Source organism: Macrotis lagotis, chromosome X (assembly GCF_037893015.1).
Source record: "Macrotis lagotis isolate mMagLag1 chromosome X, bilby.v1.9.chrom.fasta, whole genome shotgun sequence".
NCBI classification, from domain to species: Eukaryota; Metazoa; Chordata; class Mammalia; order Peramelemorphia; family Peramelidae; genus Macrotis; species Macrotis lagotis.
In genome coordinates, this window is record NC_133666.1 from 683,741,313 (window position 1) to 683,757,631 (window position 16,319).

At 42.0% G+C, this 16,319-nt stretch overlaps 1 protein-coding gene across 1 annotated transcript; it reads right to left on the reverse strand.

The window, feature by feature from the left end:
- Positions 1 to 1,380: 1,380 nt before the first annotated feature.
- Positions 1,381 to 16,028, reverse strand: SELPLG (selectin P ligand). Its single transcript, XM_074206071.1, has 2 exons — positions 15,844 to 16,028; positions 1,381 to 5,008 (listed from the first exon to the last, which is right to left on the reverse strand). The coding sequence occupies exon 2, from the start codon at positions 5,001 to 5,003 to the stop codon at positions 3,795 to 3,797; it is 1,209 nt and encodes a 402-aa protein (XP_074062172.1). The 5' UTR covers positions 5,004 to 5,008; positions 15,844 to 16,028; the 3' UTR covers positions 1,381 to 3,794.
- Between the last annotated feature and the right edge of the window lie 291 nt (positions 16,029 to 16,319).

Consider the following 16,319-nt stretch of genomic DNA (forward strand, 5'->3'; position numbering starts at 1 on the left):
ATTCTATGGTATTTCTTTCTTTTTTTTCTTAGTTTTAAATTCTCTCCTTCTGCTACCTAATTAGAAAATAAGAAAAATAAATCAGTTACAAATATCCATAGTAATTATTTCACATTAACCATATTAAAGAGCACTTTGTAATTGAATCTATATAATTATTTTGCATTCTTTAATAGAGTGATCCTGAGATATTCAATATATTTTGTCTTTATTTGAAATGAGGCTTCCATTTCTATTATTGCTTCTTCTGTCTGTTATTACTTTATTTTTTCATTAATTTATAGAAATGCTGTTGAGGATTTATTTGGTAGCCTTCTACTTTGCAGAACCTAATCATGGTCTAATTAATATTAATTTAATTAATATTAAATAATATCTTTGCTGATTCCTAGAGGTTTTGAAGTATACCTTACCTAACTTTATGCTTTTGATATCTTTCTCTTGACTCATTGATGTTGCTAATATTTCCAGGGCTGTATCAAATAAGAGCGGGGAGATTGGGCATCCTTACTTCACTCCCCTATTTATTGGAAAGGGTTCTACTGTATCTCCATTGCAGAGGAGACTTGCTTTCTGTTTTAAATAGATATTTTATGATATTAAGAAAAGGGTATCTCTATGTCTCTGCTGTGAATTTTGGGACATCTCTAATATTCTTCTTCCTATAGTGTAGCTTTTCTTAATGTATACACTTGGGTATTTTTCTCCCTCCTCTTTTTTTTTAAATCTTTGAAATTGAAATTTATTTAATTATTTAAATAATTGATTTATTTAATTTGATTATTTATTGATTTTGATTCAAAAAATTTTAAATCTATTTAAAATCTTTGCTTAGATTTGTAAAACTTGAGACAAATGAACTCTAAATGACCTTCATTTGGTATACTCCATCTCTGGCCAGAAACCTGCCATAGTCCAAAAATCCAGGTTTGATTCTCTGACATCCTCTTCTTATACAGCAGTTGGCCTTCCCCATCTGCCTTTTTCTTCTGGAACCTCTGCCTTTGATGAACAATAGGAATGGAAACACTACCTGTGTCCTTAAAACTTCTGGTTTTTGCTCAAGACCTTCAGTTTCAAACTCAAACTCAAAATCAGAGCTGAAAGGGGTCCAAGATCATTGAACAAATATTTTTGAATTGGAAGGGACCTCATTTTATACATCAAGAAACTGAGTCTTGGACAAAGGAACATGCTCATAAGTGATCTATTTTCATGTCTCCTGACTTCTAAGACCTTTATATTTTTTACTAGGATACACACAAGTTGTGCCTCAAAGGATATAGATAATATAATAATAATAATAATAATAATTTATATAACACTTATAGGTTTGAAAAGATTTGATTTGAAAATTCAAAGATTTTATTTGATGCTTAAAACAACCCTAGAAAATAGGGGCCATTATTTTCTCCATATGAGATGAACAAAACTGAGGCACAGAGAGGTTACAATGACTTGCCCAGACATCTGAAGCAGCAATGAGTTTTAGCCAAATCTTGTCAAGAACCAGGCCTCTGTTTAACTTCCTGGTCATCTCACACATGGTTCTGCACATATGTAGCAGTGCGTACCTAATTACCTAGCTGGAGTTTCTCTCTTTAACCTTGCATGCCTGTTTTTTTGCCCAAAGAACTTTTTCCACTCCCTCCCTCCCCCAAGAGATCTACCTAGCTGGTTTCTCCTGAGAACACAGGGACTTCATAATGGAAAAATAATTGGTGAGGAAAGTAGGACAACCTGTGCGCACACGCACGCGCACACACACACACATGCACACGCACAAAATCACATACTCCAATATAGAAAGGATCAAATGTATGGTTCCTTCTTCCTGTTATTTAAAAGCTCACAGCATCCTTCAAAGCCCCTTAGAGAATACCATAAAAGAGCCAAACCCCCACCAAGGCAGTGAGGGGAAAAAAAGAGAAATTGTCAGTTTCCCATAAGACTGAGTCACTGGAGACGTGATAGAATGAAGTAAAGACAGCTGAAGAAAATGGAATGAACATTTTTACTGTTGTCAATTCAATTAAACAACCCAAGCACCTGGTATGTTCAAGATACCTGTGCTACAAAGACAAATAAGTGAAATTGTTCCTGCCTTCAAGGAGCTTACATTCTACTGAGGAGAAAACAATACGTACATAAGAAAATATATGCTAATATATTAATCTATAGCAGAGAGAACTGGGGGTGGGCGAGAATGCTAATTGGAGATCTGGAAAGGTTTCCAGTAGGACTTGGCTCCTGAGTTGATCCTTGACGATGGGCAGGTTTCTGAGAGGGGGAGTTCAGGAAGGAGGGCACTCCAGACAGAGCAAAAGAATCCACAGAGGTAAGAATCAGAGCATCAAGTTTGGACAGTGGTTGGTGGTCCAGTTCAGTTGGAACAGAGCATGAAATAGGGCTGGAAAATCAGTCTGGGCTGAGGAGTGTATCCTGGTCTAGTTTTTCACCCATGTTTGTGTCAGGGACATACCTATGGACCCCTTAATCCTGCAGCCCGGACTTCTGGCACCTCCCTGCCCCACACCCTGAATTGAAGTCTTTATTCAATACAGCCGCCATCTTGATTGAACTTTGAGAAGCATCATGGCTCAAAGTTTGAGAGCCATAAGGTCCCTCACAGACCATGGAGCTCATCTCAATTTACAGATGAGGAAATGAAAAGCCAACAAGTCAGTGACTTGACTAAGGTCACACGGATCAGAAGTGGCAGAAATCGGATGTAAACTCAAGGCCTTTGACTTTTGGCCTTTCCAGAGATTCATGAATTCCATTGGGTTTCAGGAGGTCCCTTCTGAGCAAAGAATCACAGTAGTGAGAAGAGGAAGTTGCTGAGACCCAGTGTATGTGTGTGTCTTTGTGTATATGTGTGTGTCTGTCTATGTGTATCTTTGTATATGTGCCTTTCTGTGTGTGTGTGTGTTTGTGTATGTGTATGTGTGTACACGCAGTCTAGTGTAACCCTACAAGACTTGGTGAAGTCCGAGTCTATCCTTTCTCTGTGACCAGGAAGTGAGTGAGTTGAGGTTCTTGAAGATGATGCCAGAGGAGAGATAGCTTGAGCAGGTTCTCCAAAGGTCTTAGGAGATGGAATGTCTGTGTCTGAGGACCAACCCAGCAAAGTTCAGACCTCTTCAGCCCCAAGTCAGCTGCAAGGACAAGAGCTTTTCACATCCAGTAACTCTCCAAGAACAACTACTAAGTTATGGAGGGGTTGCAATCAGCACTGGCAGAGGGCATACTCTCCTCAACAGAAGCACAGATCCTTGAAGTATTGGTGTAAATAGAATTATCTTTAAAAACACACACAGAGTAGAGACAATTTTCATTTCCTGTTTATCATGACCTCCCAAATTCATAGCATTCCACTGTGGTAGAATTTGGTTCACTTAATAAGATATTACAGAAAATGACCCTTCCCTTTCCCAGCCCAAACCAGGACTTTCTTTGTCCACTGCTCAGTTTAAGAGCTGGAAATAACCTTAGAGATTATCTAGTTCAAGTCTTCTCATTTTACATATGGGAAAATTGAGGCCTGAGGAGGGGAAGAGTCTTGTTAAAGTCATAAGAGGTAAGTGGCAGAGTCAGAATTTGAATTCATGACTTGGAAGGCCATCTTTACAATTAGGGAGAATGAGAAGCTAAAGGCAAACTTTCCCTAGAGTAGCCTCTCAGCCTCCCTAGACTCAACATTGAAAACTCCCATACCCATCTTCCCTGGGTGCAGGACCCATCTTTCCTGATCTCTCTCAGGGTTGCCTAGAGGCAGGGTGGGTCCAGGTGGATTATGGGATGAAGCTGTGAAGGGTAAGATCATCCCCACTGCAGTTCTCTTCTGGAGTAGACTTGAGAAGCTGGGTCTTGGAGTTTGCTGGAACCCCATTTGCCATGGGTGGTCCCTCACCCTCAGCCAGCAGGGAAGAGATGCAGACCATCTCAGTGGGAGAGTAATCTCGAACAGGGTAAGTGTGGCCTTTTTTAGAGAGGCGGATGGCCAGGACCACAGTGCAGATCAGGAAGATGGTGGCAATGAGGGCCAAGATGAGGACAGCCAGCAGACACTGCCTCACTGGAATATTACCAGAGATGAACCCCTGGGCAGTGGTGGCCACAGCCACCAGGGCAGTGGTATTGGTGAGTCTGATTTGCTCAGTAGCTACCTTAGGCATGGGAGGATCTGAATGTGCATGGGATGAGGAAGGTGGGGAGGAAGTGGTAGAAAAATTGTGTATGGGGTGAACTGTGATGTAAAAAAGGGCAGATTCATTCAGGGATGAAGTTGGGCTGCTATAGTTAGATTTGAGCTCTGCAGGAAGGCTGGTGGTTGGCTCTTTTGGGGTAACAGAGTCTGTGGTCAACTGTCCTATGGTAGAGGCTATGGTCTTTGGCTTGCCTGTATCAGAAGGCAGGGTGACCATGACTGATGGATCTGTGGTTGAGTTCCCCATGGTAGACATAGTCACTGTATCTGTGCCCACATCCCCTGCAGTATGGACACCTGAACTTGGGGCTTTGAATGTTGACTCCTCCGTGGTAGGAATAACTATTTCTGATATGCCTGTAACCACCTTGGTTGTCGTGAGGTCGTGTGTGATCTGCTGTCCTTTGGAGGGCAGACCTGAAGTTGACTCCACTGTGAGTGGGGGGTTTGTGGTAGGCCTCTCTGTGGCTTCTGTAGTCAACTCCTCCATGGTTGACTTCCCTTTTGTGGCCTCAAGGGTCATGGATTCATTTTGGACCAAGTCCATGGTTACAGGTACCTTTGTGGTCCCCTGTGGTGCTCCTTCCGCTGTGACCAGAGACAATGTAGTCAAATTGTCTTGGTCCATCATCTCTGCTTTTGGGGTGGTATACTCATAATCATCATCCTCAAAGAAATTTCTCTTGATTCGGGGAAGCAAGGGCTCTCTGGTCAGGGTCTGGTTGGCCCTAGTGGGTTGTCCATGTCCATGAGGCTGGAGGGTCAGGAGGAAGAAGAAAACAATCACAGACATTATACCTGGAAGACAAGGAAGAGAAGGATCAGGGACACAGAAGGTCTGACAAGTGGCTTCACTGATGCCCCAGCTCAGGTTGATGATCAGAAGAGGTCAGGGGAGATGAATTCCAAGTTGCTGTCCATCTTGAAATTCTATGAAAATTCTATGCACATGCATAGTCCATTAAGATTTAAAAAGGTTTATCTTATATTCTCTTCACCCTAGGGAGCAGATGCTATTATTATTCCCATTTTATAGATGAGGGAACTGAGGCTTAGAGAGTGACTTGCCCAAGGTCACACTGCCAGTATGTATCTGAGGCTGGATTTGAACTCCGGTCTTCCTAAGACCAAGTCTTATGAACTTATATTTATTCTTGTCCTAAGAAATGAAGGAAGCTGAAGAGCTGGGAGGTGGAGAGGAGTGCTTTCCCTCTCTTGCGATATTTGAAGGGTTAGCAAGAGAGGACCAGGTTTGTGGTGAGTGACCATGGAGGACAGACCCAGGGAAAATGAGGGAAAGTTGCCGAAAAACAGATTTCAGTTTAATTGAAGGAAGAGCTTTTGGAGAGATAGTTTGGAGGAGATAAGTTTGAGTGATGTGGGGTATTGGGCAGGGGACGGAGGGGGGGTTGCTTAGATGATTTTGTTGTTGTTCTGTTGTTTCAGTTGTGTCTGACTCTCGGAGACACCTGGAGTCGTTTGCCATTTCCTTCTCCAGCTTATTTTACAGATGAGGAAATTGAGGCAAGCAGGGTGAAGTGACTTGCCCAAGGTCAAACAGCTAGTAAGTGACTTGAGGTCAAGTTTGAATTCAGGTCTTCCAGACTCCAGGCTTGGCGGTTTGTGCACTATGGCACCACCTAGTGGCCCCAAGTGATATTTAATAGAGATAAATAAAGTCTTATCATGAGTTAAAAAAATCATAAAGTGGGGAAGATGAGACCAGATAGCAGTTTGGGGGGGGGGGGGGTGAGTCCCAAGCCTGTGCTGGTAAGTGTAGGACCCACTTTAAGCCTAATCTGTGGAGTAACTACATGGCACAATGGATAGAGTACTGGCCTAGGGGGTGTAGGAGCTGAATTCAAATGTAACCTCAGACACTTACTAGTTGTGTGACCCTGGGCAAATTACTTAACTCTCACTGCCTAAAAAAAATTTTGCATTATTACCTCACTCTCTTAAGTCTAAACAATCAATAAAACAATAAATCAGGATCCGATTTGATAAATTTTAACCATTGGCTCCCAATAGGGGTTGACTTGGGCATCCCTGGGTCAGGGTCAATGCAAAATAATCATGTCTTAGGCAAGGGCAGGGAACATCTGGCCTATGGGCCATTTGGTCTGGCACTACCATGGTAACTTCAGACAAGACTGAAAATTCAATAATTCTAGAAGCTTTTTTAGGGGTGAATTAATTAAATATTTGACCAAAAATAGCAGGTGAATGATGTTATAAATATTCAAATGAGGGGCGGCTAGGTGGCATAGTGGATAGATCACCAGCCCTGGAGTCAGGAGAATCTGAGTTCAAATACAGCCTCAGACACTTAATAATTACCTAGCTATGTGGCCTTGGGCAAACCACTTAATCCCATTTGCCTAGCAAAAACTTAAAAAAAAAAGTAAAATAAAAACAAATAATTACCTAGCTGGGTGGCCTTGGGCAAGTCACTTAACCCCATTGCCTTGCAAAAAAAAAAATAAATAAAAATAAAAAACCTAAAATAAATAAAAAAATAAATGTACAAATGACCGTTGGCAGAAAAAGGTTTCCCACTCCTGCCTTAGAGACCTGAAGGAAGCTCAGCAATCTCAGGCTGCTGCAATAAGAGTCCAGGCCTGGGGACCTTGTCCTACTGCGTTCTGTGCTGATCACATTACATCCAGAAGGCTATGTCTTTTTGTATTTACAACACTGATATATAAGAGGAAGATGGCCAGGGTGGGAAGGGGACAGAAAGTCATTCAAGAAGCAGTTAAAGGAGGGAGGCCTTGAATCAATGTACCGGTCAGCCAGGATTTCAGAGGTCCATGTTACCCACCTCCCAAGGGAGAGAAGGGGGATTTCTGGTATAAAATGAAGCAGATTTATTTGGACAAGGTCAGTATGGTCAATATTGATTTGATTATCAATATTTGCATGAAAGATTTTCTTTTCCAATGAAAGAAGGGGAGGGGAAGGAAAAGAAGAAAATTAGCAATAATGTTGGCAAAGAATAAAAATGTGGACAGGAAAGAGAGTTTCTGAATCATTTAAAAGAAAATGCACTAAAGTGAAGTTAAAAAAGTGAATTTAAAAAAATTCACTTAAGTGAATGGAAAGTTCAGAGGGAGACACAGCTGGATAGCTTTGAAAGTAATGTGGAAACATGTATGCATACATACCTATATATATATATATATGTATATATATATATATATAAAATTCTTCATTATCTACAGAATTCCACATTACTTTCAAAGTCTATATAAATATATAAATATTTGCATACATATATTTATGTATCTATTATATATGTAATATATGTATAAATATAAAGCAAGCAGAACATAATAGAGATTCACTACTTTATATGCAATCTTTTTTTCTGTTTTACTTGCATATAAAATGCTCTTTCCCCCCAATGTTTAAGTAAAGAATAAAATTAAATTAATTTAAAAACTAATAGAACCGAGATATTTTGCCTAGAAAAGTCATGGTCAACCAACTAAAACTTATCAGTCTTACTACATAGCAGCACCATACTAAACTCAGCAAGGCAAAAAAAGAGTCCTTGCTCTCAAGGAATGTTTATTCTAATGAGGGAGATAACATGTACAAATAATTAGATGTGGACAAATTGCAAAAAAGTGGTAGTGTTGGGGCGGCTAGGTGGAACAGTGGATAGAGCACCAGCCCTGGAGTCAGGAGTACCTGAGTTTAAATCCGGCCTCAGACACTTAATAATTGTCTAGCTGCCACTTAACCCCATTGCCTTTCAAAAACTAAAAAAAAAAAAAGTGGTAGTGCTAGAGCTCTGAGCTTGGAACCAAGGAGATTCTTCTTCCTGAGTTTGAATCCAGCTTTACACACTTTCTAGCTATGGGGTTTTAGACAAGTCACTTCATCTTTTTTTCTCAGTTTCCTCATTTGTAAAATGAGCTGGCAAAGGAAATGGCCAACCACCAAGATCTCCACCAAGAAAACCCCAAATAGGGTCATGAAGAATGAGATGTGACTGAAAAATGACTGACCAACATGCAAATCATGGGGTTATTGTAGGAAATTGTTTTTCAAACTTAAAAATACCATTTCCACTCTAAGATATTATTTATGATTTATAAAGCATGGTTGGTGATAAGGGCAGCTTTGGTGTTTTTTCCTGATCTACTTCAGGTTGCTTAGTCATAACTTTCCATCTCCTGCCTGCACACTTTTGTCCATGCCTGGATACATTTTATTCTTATCTTTGCCTAATAGAATTTCAAACTTCCTTTAGGACTCAGGTCAAGACTTAAGATCACAGATCTAGAGGGAAAGGGTCTCAGAGGTCATTGGGGGTTAGAGGGATCAGCTCTCCTTATTTTACAAGGGAGGAACCTGAGGTTCAGAAAAATGAAGCGACTTGTCTGGATCCACACAAAGTAATAAGGGGTAGCATTTAGATTTGAACCCAAATTCTTGGACTCCACAGCCCTGCTTGATTCCATTACAGTATTATTATTATTACTGTTATTCTTGGGGAAGCAGAACAAGGTTCTAGAAGGCCTGTGAAGGGAACTTTTTTAGGAAATATGGACAAATCTCAGTTTGCTTCTCTCTAGTTCCAGTCTGAGTGGAACAGTCAGAGGGTCTGAGTTCAGATCTCAGTTCTGTCAATTACTACTTGTGTGACTTTGAGAATGTCTTTCTCCCTCTCTGGGCTTCAGTTTACTCCTCTGCATAATGAGGTTGTTGGGCTAGATGGCATCTGGGGTCCCTTCTAACCCCACATCTATGATCCTGTGGGTTTCTTTTGTCTTGGGTGCACATCAGTACTGGCCACTTTGGCTCTCTCAATCTGCTCTCCTTGGCCTTGCAGAAGAAGAGAACCAGGTCCAGGAGGACCTCACCCTAACAAAATGTCTCCATGGCAACAGAGACACAGAGGAACTGTTTCAGAGGAGCAATAAACTAACCAGAAATCAGACCTAGGGTGGAGCCAGGGGCCAGTTACAGGAAGACTGAGTTTAAAACCACTTCCTGGAAACTAGAAGATGTCATTGAGTACCACAGCACTCCCTGTGTCTCTGGAGGTGTTGTGGCATCTTCACTGAAGCTGAGCATCTGGGTCTGGGAAAGGGGCTCCCTATGAGATTGCCTTCCTAACCCGAGACCTAAAATAATGGGATGGACTCTCCATAGCCACACTAAACCCTCTCTGTCTCTCTGTCTCTGTCTCTGTCTCTGTCCCATACTCGGGGATATTCAACCTGATACATAGAGTTCAACAATCTGGCACCCACAATTCTCTAGAGATATTTCATTTTCCCAGGGAGCAACTTAAAGAGATGGGCAGAAACACTCTGTTCAGAGAGGGAGCCACCATGGTCAAAGTAATCATCAATGGTCAGAGATAGCAGGGGTTCTAGAATATAGAATGTCAGAGCCATTTTTCCATCCAACCATATCAATCTTCTCCCTCTTGTGGTTAAACTCCTTGAGAAGGTGGTCTACAACTGATGCTCCACTTCCTTTCTTTTCAGTTTTTCTTAAATTTCATCATTCAACAGAAATTTCTCTCTCCAATTTTTTTCTTTTGTTGTTGATTTTTGCAAAGCAATGGGGTTAAGTGACTTACACAAGGTCACATACCTAAGTAATTGTCAGATTTGAACTGAGGTACTCCTGACTCTAGTGCTGTTGCTCAATCCACTGTGCCACCTAGCTGCCCCCCCAATCTCTTAATCGATGATCTCTTAATGATCAAATCCAAAGATTTTTTTTCTTAATCTTCATCCTTCTTGACTTCTCTGCAGCCTTTAATGTTATCAATTACCTCCTTTTAGGTTTCTTTGATAATGCTGTCTCTAGGTTTTCCTCCTACCTATCCAACCACTCCCTTTCAGTCTTCTTTGTAGGATCTTCATCTGGGAAATGGCTCCTAGTACTCTCTATCCTGGACTCTCTCCTCTTCTCCCTCTAAGCTATTTTTTTTGTAGTGTTCTTATTGTTTTAGGTTTTTGCAAGGCAAATGGGGTTAAGTGACTTGCCCAAGGCCACAGCTAGGTAATTATTAAGTGTCTGAGGCTGGATTTGAACTCAAACCTCCTGACTCCAGGGCTGGTGCTCTATCCACTGCACCACCTAGCTGCCCCCCCCATGTAATTTCACTTGATGATCTTAGTGGATTCAATGATCCAATCTAAGCCCGTGTTTCTCAAATATATCATACAGCCTTTACCTCTTTGCTGATTCTCAGTCTCATATCTCCAACTACTTTTTTGGGAATCTCAAACTGGAAGTCCTGTAGGCATCTTAAACTCAACATGTTTGAAACTGAACTCATCATCTCTCCTTACAAATACTTCCATCTTCTCAACTTCCTTATCATTGCCTAGGACAACATCCTCCTGATCTAAGGACAGGCCAATGTCTAATAAGACACTTGAGGCCTGGAAGGGATGGATTCTCCATCTTTATCCTCTATACACTCACACACACACACACACACACACACACACACACACACACACACACACATCTCTCTCAGAATCAGAACATTCAGCTTGATACATGGAGAGAATTCAATAATCCAGCACCCACAATTCCCTGGTGATACTTCATTTCCCCAGGATCAACTTAAGAAGATGATCAGAAAGCTCTACTCTGGAAGGGAACCACCATGATCAAAATATGTTGATCTCAAGTTGAAAATTAGGGTGTCACCATCCACTACCCCTCACCCACTACAACCAAACGGCCTCTCATTTGGCTGTCGGTTTCAGCTCTACAATGTCTCTGGTCAGTTTCAGCTCTACAGTGTCTCTGGTCAGTTTCAGCTCTACAATGTCTCTGGTCAGTTTCAGCACTACAATGTCTCTGGTGAGTTTCGGCTCTACAATGTCTCTGGTGGGTTTCGGCTCTACAGTATCTCTGGTGAGTTTCAGCGCTACAATGTCTCTGGTGAGTTTCCGGGCTACAATGTCTCTGGTAGGTTTCGGCTCTACAGTATCTCTGGTGAGTTTCAGCGCTACAATATCTCTGGTCAGTTTCAGCTCTACAATGTCTCTGGTGAGTTTCAGCGCTACAATGTCTCTGGTGAGTTTCGGCTCTACAATGTCTCTGGTGAGTTTCAGCTCTACAATGTCTCTGGTGGGTTTCGGCTCTACAATATCTCTGGTCAGTTTCGAAGCTACAATGTCTCTGGCTGATTTCCGGCCTCCCTCAGGCCCCTTTTTCTTCTAAGGCCCCGCCCTCACCCTGGTGCAGGCAAACTTGCAATAGTTCCAGGGATGCTGGGGCGGGGGTGGTCCACCTGCCGCAGGTGTCTCCCCACTTCAATCAGTCCTCCACTCTGATGTCAAATTAATTCAAATACAGTTCTGATCAAGCCAATCCTCTATTCAAGTAAGCTTCGGTGGCTCCCTAGCACCTCCAGAATCTAATCTAAAATCCACTGTCTAGTATTCAAAGGCCCTCCTCACCCGGCCACCTTTCCATCTGCTTAAACTTTACTCCCTAATGTAATGTGAGATCCAGTGACACTGGACACAATGATAGGTTCTTTTCTGTTTCTCAAACAAAACTTTCCATCTCCTGTCCTAGAGATTTTCTCAGGCTTAGAATGCTTTCCCTCCTCCTCTGCCTTCTGTCACCCCTGGCTTCCTTCAAGGCTCAACTAAAATTCCACTTTTTATAGGAAATATTTCCTGATCCTTTCCATCCTTCCCAATTTGTCCTGTCTGTATGCTGTTTGTATAAAGTTGCTTTACATGTCTCTCCCTTTAGACTATGAGCTCCTTGATTTATATCCTTAAGCTCTTATCAAGCAGCTAGGTGGTGCAGTGGATTGTATCCTGGGTCTCGATTTAGGAAGACCTGAGTTCAAATCTAACCTCAGGTACTTACTGAGTGAACCTGCGTAAATCACTTTATCCTTTCTGCCTCAGTTTCCTAATACATAAAATGAACTGAAGAAGAAAAGGGAATACCAACCCAGTATTTTTGCCAAGAAAATCAAATAGAGTCATGAAGAATCTGAACAACAATGCTTAGCACAATGCCTGTACAAAATAAGTGCTTATTGCCCAGGGTCATACAGCTGGGTGATTGTTGTACGTCTGGGGTGGGATTTGAGCTCCAGGGCTCCTGACTCCAGGGCCGGTGCTCTGTCCACTGTGCCACCTAGCTGCCCCTATTATTTTTTTTTATTTTAATTTCAATTTTTTCCTCTTTCCTTTACTTTATCACTCATGAGGGTCTATATTTTTGGGGGAGGGGTGTTATGTTTACTCTTAAACAAGAATATTTAAGTAATGTATAAAAAATCATTTGTACAAAAATAAAATAAATATAATAAAAATAATAAAAAACCAAGTGCTTAATAAATACCTGTTGATAATGTTTATCCTTCATACTCAAAGAAGACCATGGCATCATGGGAGGTGATGCCATGACAAGCCTGGGAATTAGATTTGAGTGAAGGGGAGCTAGTTTCACTTTCTCCTCCAGAGTCATCTGAGTCTAGTGCCCAGATATGGATCAGGATGACTATGGAGTGAAGAAGACCTGAGTTCAATCTGGTCTCAGACACTTAGTAGCTGTGTGACCCTGGGCAAGTCACTTAACTTTATTTCTCTCATTTTCCTCATCTGAAAAATAAGGATAATAAGAGCACCTGTCTCCCAAGGTTGCTGTGAGAATCAAAAATATGTGTAAATCAGGGCAGCTAGGGGGCACAGTGGATAGAGTACTGACCCTGGAGTCAGGAGGACTTGAGTTCAAATTCAGCCTCAGACATTTAATACTTAGCTGTGTGACCTTGGACAAGTCACTTAACCCATTGCCTTGAAAAATCCAAAACAAACAAAAAAAGGAAATATCTGTAAATTACCTTGCAAACATTAAAATGCTCTATAAATGTTAGCTTATTTATATATTATATAACATAAACATACAATACATTGTACAAAATATTATATAATATAAACATCTGTATGTTTATATTAAATATTATATTTATATATAATACAAAATGTTATATTATAAATATTAGCAGGACTATGTTATATCCCAAACCTATTTTATCCTCTCTCTTAAGACAGTGACCCAAGTGAGCCTTCTGCTTTCAAAACTCAGGTCCATAAGGGTTGTGATGGTTAGAGAGTCAAAATAGCCTGTGGTATCAGGAATGGGAGTGCAGAAGTGGGGACCCCAGCCTCTTTCTACAAGTTTAGCATCAAGGAAAGATCCCTGGAAATGAGAGTCAGGAGACATAGGTTCCTATCTCGGCTCTTGCACCTTCCAGTTGTTTAACCACAGGTAGGTGACTTTACTCTCTCAGAATCTCAGTTTCCACATCTATAAAATAGGAATAATGAGCTTTTACTCCTTATCCTAAAAGGCTGTTGGAAGGAAAATATTTTGTCAATCTGAAAACCTGTGAATTCTTAGAATGATTCTTCCCAATTTGTCTCTCCCAGGACCCTATTGGGACAGGAAGGGTAGGCCAGTCTAGGATGAAGCACCAAGGAGAGGGAGCAGAAGAGATGGACACTCAGACAGCTTTCTAGGGTTGCAAAAATCACTTTCACCCAACCTGGTCCAAATCATCATTTTACAAATAAGTTAACTGAGACCCAGAGATGTAAGCTGACTTCTCCAAAGTATCATAGTCATAGTCAACAGACTTGGGATTCAAATTCTAACTCCAAATCCAGAGTTTGTTTCCACTGTCTGATGCTAACTCCCCAAATACAATCTGGGCAGTGCAGGGAGACCATAAGAGCATGACCATGAACAGGAAACAAGAGAAAAGGGCATTACTTACCACCCCAATCATCCTTGGTGCCCTAGAATGCCCTAGGAAGTAATTATTGAACCACTAGTTTCCTTATCTGTAAAATGAAGGGAATGGACTGGCTCTAAATCTGATACTGATAGCATTGCCACCCCACCACTTGCTAGTGCCTCACCTCTCTTCCCAATCATTTGGCATTTATTTTGCATAAGTCTTGTATACATTTTCCATTATTATATCTCCCCCATTAGAATATAAGATCCTTAAGAATAGGAAGTGTTTCAACCTTCTCTTGGTATCTCTGGCACCTAGACCTCGAATCAAGGCCAGACACAGAATAAATGATTGTTGGTTAATCTGTTGATTGATTGATATCTGGCTTGGTATATGTCATCTAAATGTTGCTGAGAAAATAGATTTGAATATCCTATGGGTCTTGAGGGTTACTCAGTCCTGGAACGATGGAGCGGGTTATGATGGAGCAGACTGGGGCTGCCTAGCCCAGGTCTTGGCATTCTTCCTAAGAAGGTGTGGCTCCCCAGACACCTATCCACATCCCCAAGGGGACCTGTGAGGGTTTCAATCCCACCACTACCACCAGACTGTGACTTCAAGAGAAAACTAGAAGCTTTCTAGAAGTCAAATTATCCAAGCAGCACCGCTCCTTCCGGTGTCTGTGGGTTTCTATCACCCCTGAACGACCTGGAATGCAGCCAAATATGCCAGGCAGAGAGAGAGGCTGGTGAAGGAGGGCAAGCTTTGAAATGAGAAATATGTTTTGCTCTGCCTAGCCGTATCTTAGGAGAAATCAAAGGGAGGAGATCCCACCCTCCTTCCCAGGAAACTATGGCCAAGAGGAGTTCTCAGAGTGGGTGGGACCTGAGTCCCTTAGAGGAAGGAAGGGGGCCCACCCACAAGGAGGGTGCAGAGGGCGTTGCCTGGTATACTCATTGAACTTCCTAACCTATCTCCCAAGGCTTCAGAGTCTGCTGAACCCAGTTAAATTGGGCCATCATAGAATAGAAGATGTCCAGGATGGAAGTAATTTTTGAAGTCCTCTAGAATGGGAGTTCTTAATTGGGAGTCACTGGATAATTTTTAAGGGGTCCATAAATCTTGATGGAGGAAAAAAATCATATTTATTTCACTAGAATTGATTTCTTTGTCTGTTTGTGTTTTATGCATTTAAAAACACAATTCTGAGAAAAGGTCACCTGTACTCAAAAAGTTAAGGAAACTCAATCTGGGCCAGGCCCATCATTTTACTCAAGGAGCAAAAGATCAGAGATTTACAGAAGAGAGGGGGATTATTGAGGTCTCCCAATTTGGATGGAGCAGAAATTAAGTAAGCAGTAGACCTGTGATTTTACTAATAGAGGAAACTGAGGAAATTCTCTCAGCTGATGCACATCTCTGCAGTTTATCATTTTAGAGTTTTTCCTGAGGTACTGAGAAATCAGGAGGTTCAAACAGGAGGATCTTGAACTCTGCTTATCCTGATTTGGCGACCAGCGCTCTGTCGGCTAGAGCTTACTGTCTTTTGATGCGTAAAGCAAAAGACCTTTCCTACAGCACATTGCTGTTGCGTGAAGCCCCCATAGTTATACTTCTTTCATCAAATCTGGTGTTCTGCTCATTAGCCCATCCTCCCGCTCCAGGAGGTGTCATTGTGGAGACATGGGTCCAGTTCCAGACAATGACTTCAGAACCATTATTTACCAGATTTAAAAAAAGGGTGACATCTTCTCTGTCATCACAGCAAGTCTAAGCTCTTAGGGAACCCATTGTATCCTGCTGAGGATCACTGAACCATGGAGTTGCCAACCCACAGGATGGAGGCCCAGTGGCCTTCCCTCCCCGCCCCGCTTACCGTCCTCAGCAGGCTGTGGAGAGAGAGACCAGTGGGGTGTCTCTGCACCTTAGACCAGGAAAGGCTGCAGGCTAACCACCTCACTACTGTGGCGACATCCTATCCTCAAAGACACAGAGAGAATCCTGAAGATGACGACCCACAGAGGGATGAGTGGCACTACCTGCCCGACTCTCTGCTCTCCAGCACTGTGCAAAAGGAGGAAGCTAGACTGTGGTTTAGGCCATGTGACGGCAACCTCCCACCCCCTACTTGTTTATCAGACCCTTTGTGGCAAAACTGAGCAACCCTTGGAAGGGAAGCGAGAAGAGGGGGTCAAGGGGTGGGGCAGTGGCAAAGACCTCTGGGGTTTGGAAACACCTGGCATGGCTCATCAGTCAAGTTTCCATTTAAATGCTTGGGGGATCATGAGGGCCACCTTAGAACCAGCAGGGACATCGGGAGCAGGGGTTTACCTGATATTGGCCATCTGAGGG

Excerpts from the sequence above, each read along its gene's own strand:
- SELPLG (XM_074206071.1), bottom strand. The coding sequence starts at position 5,003 with ATGTCTGTGATTGTTTTCTTCTTCCTCCTGACCCTCCAGCCTCATGGA.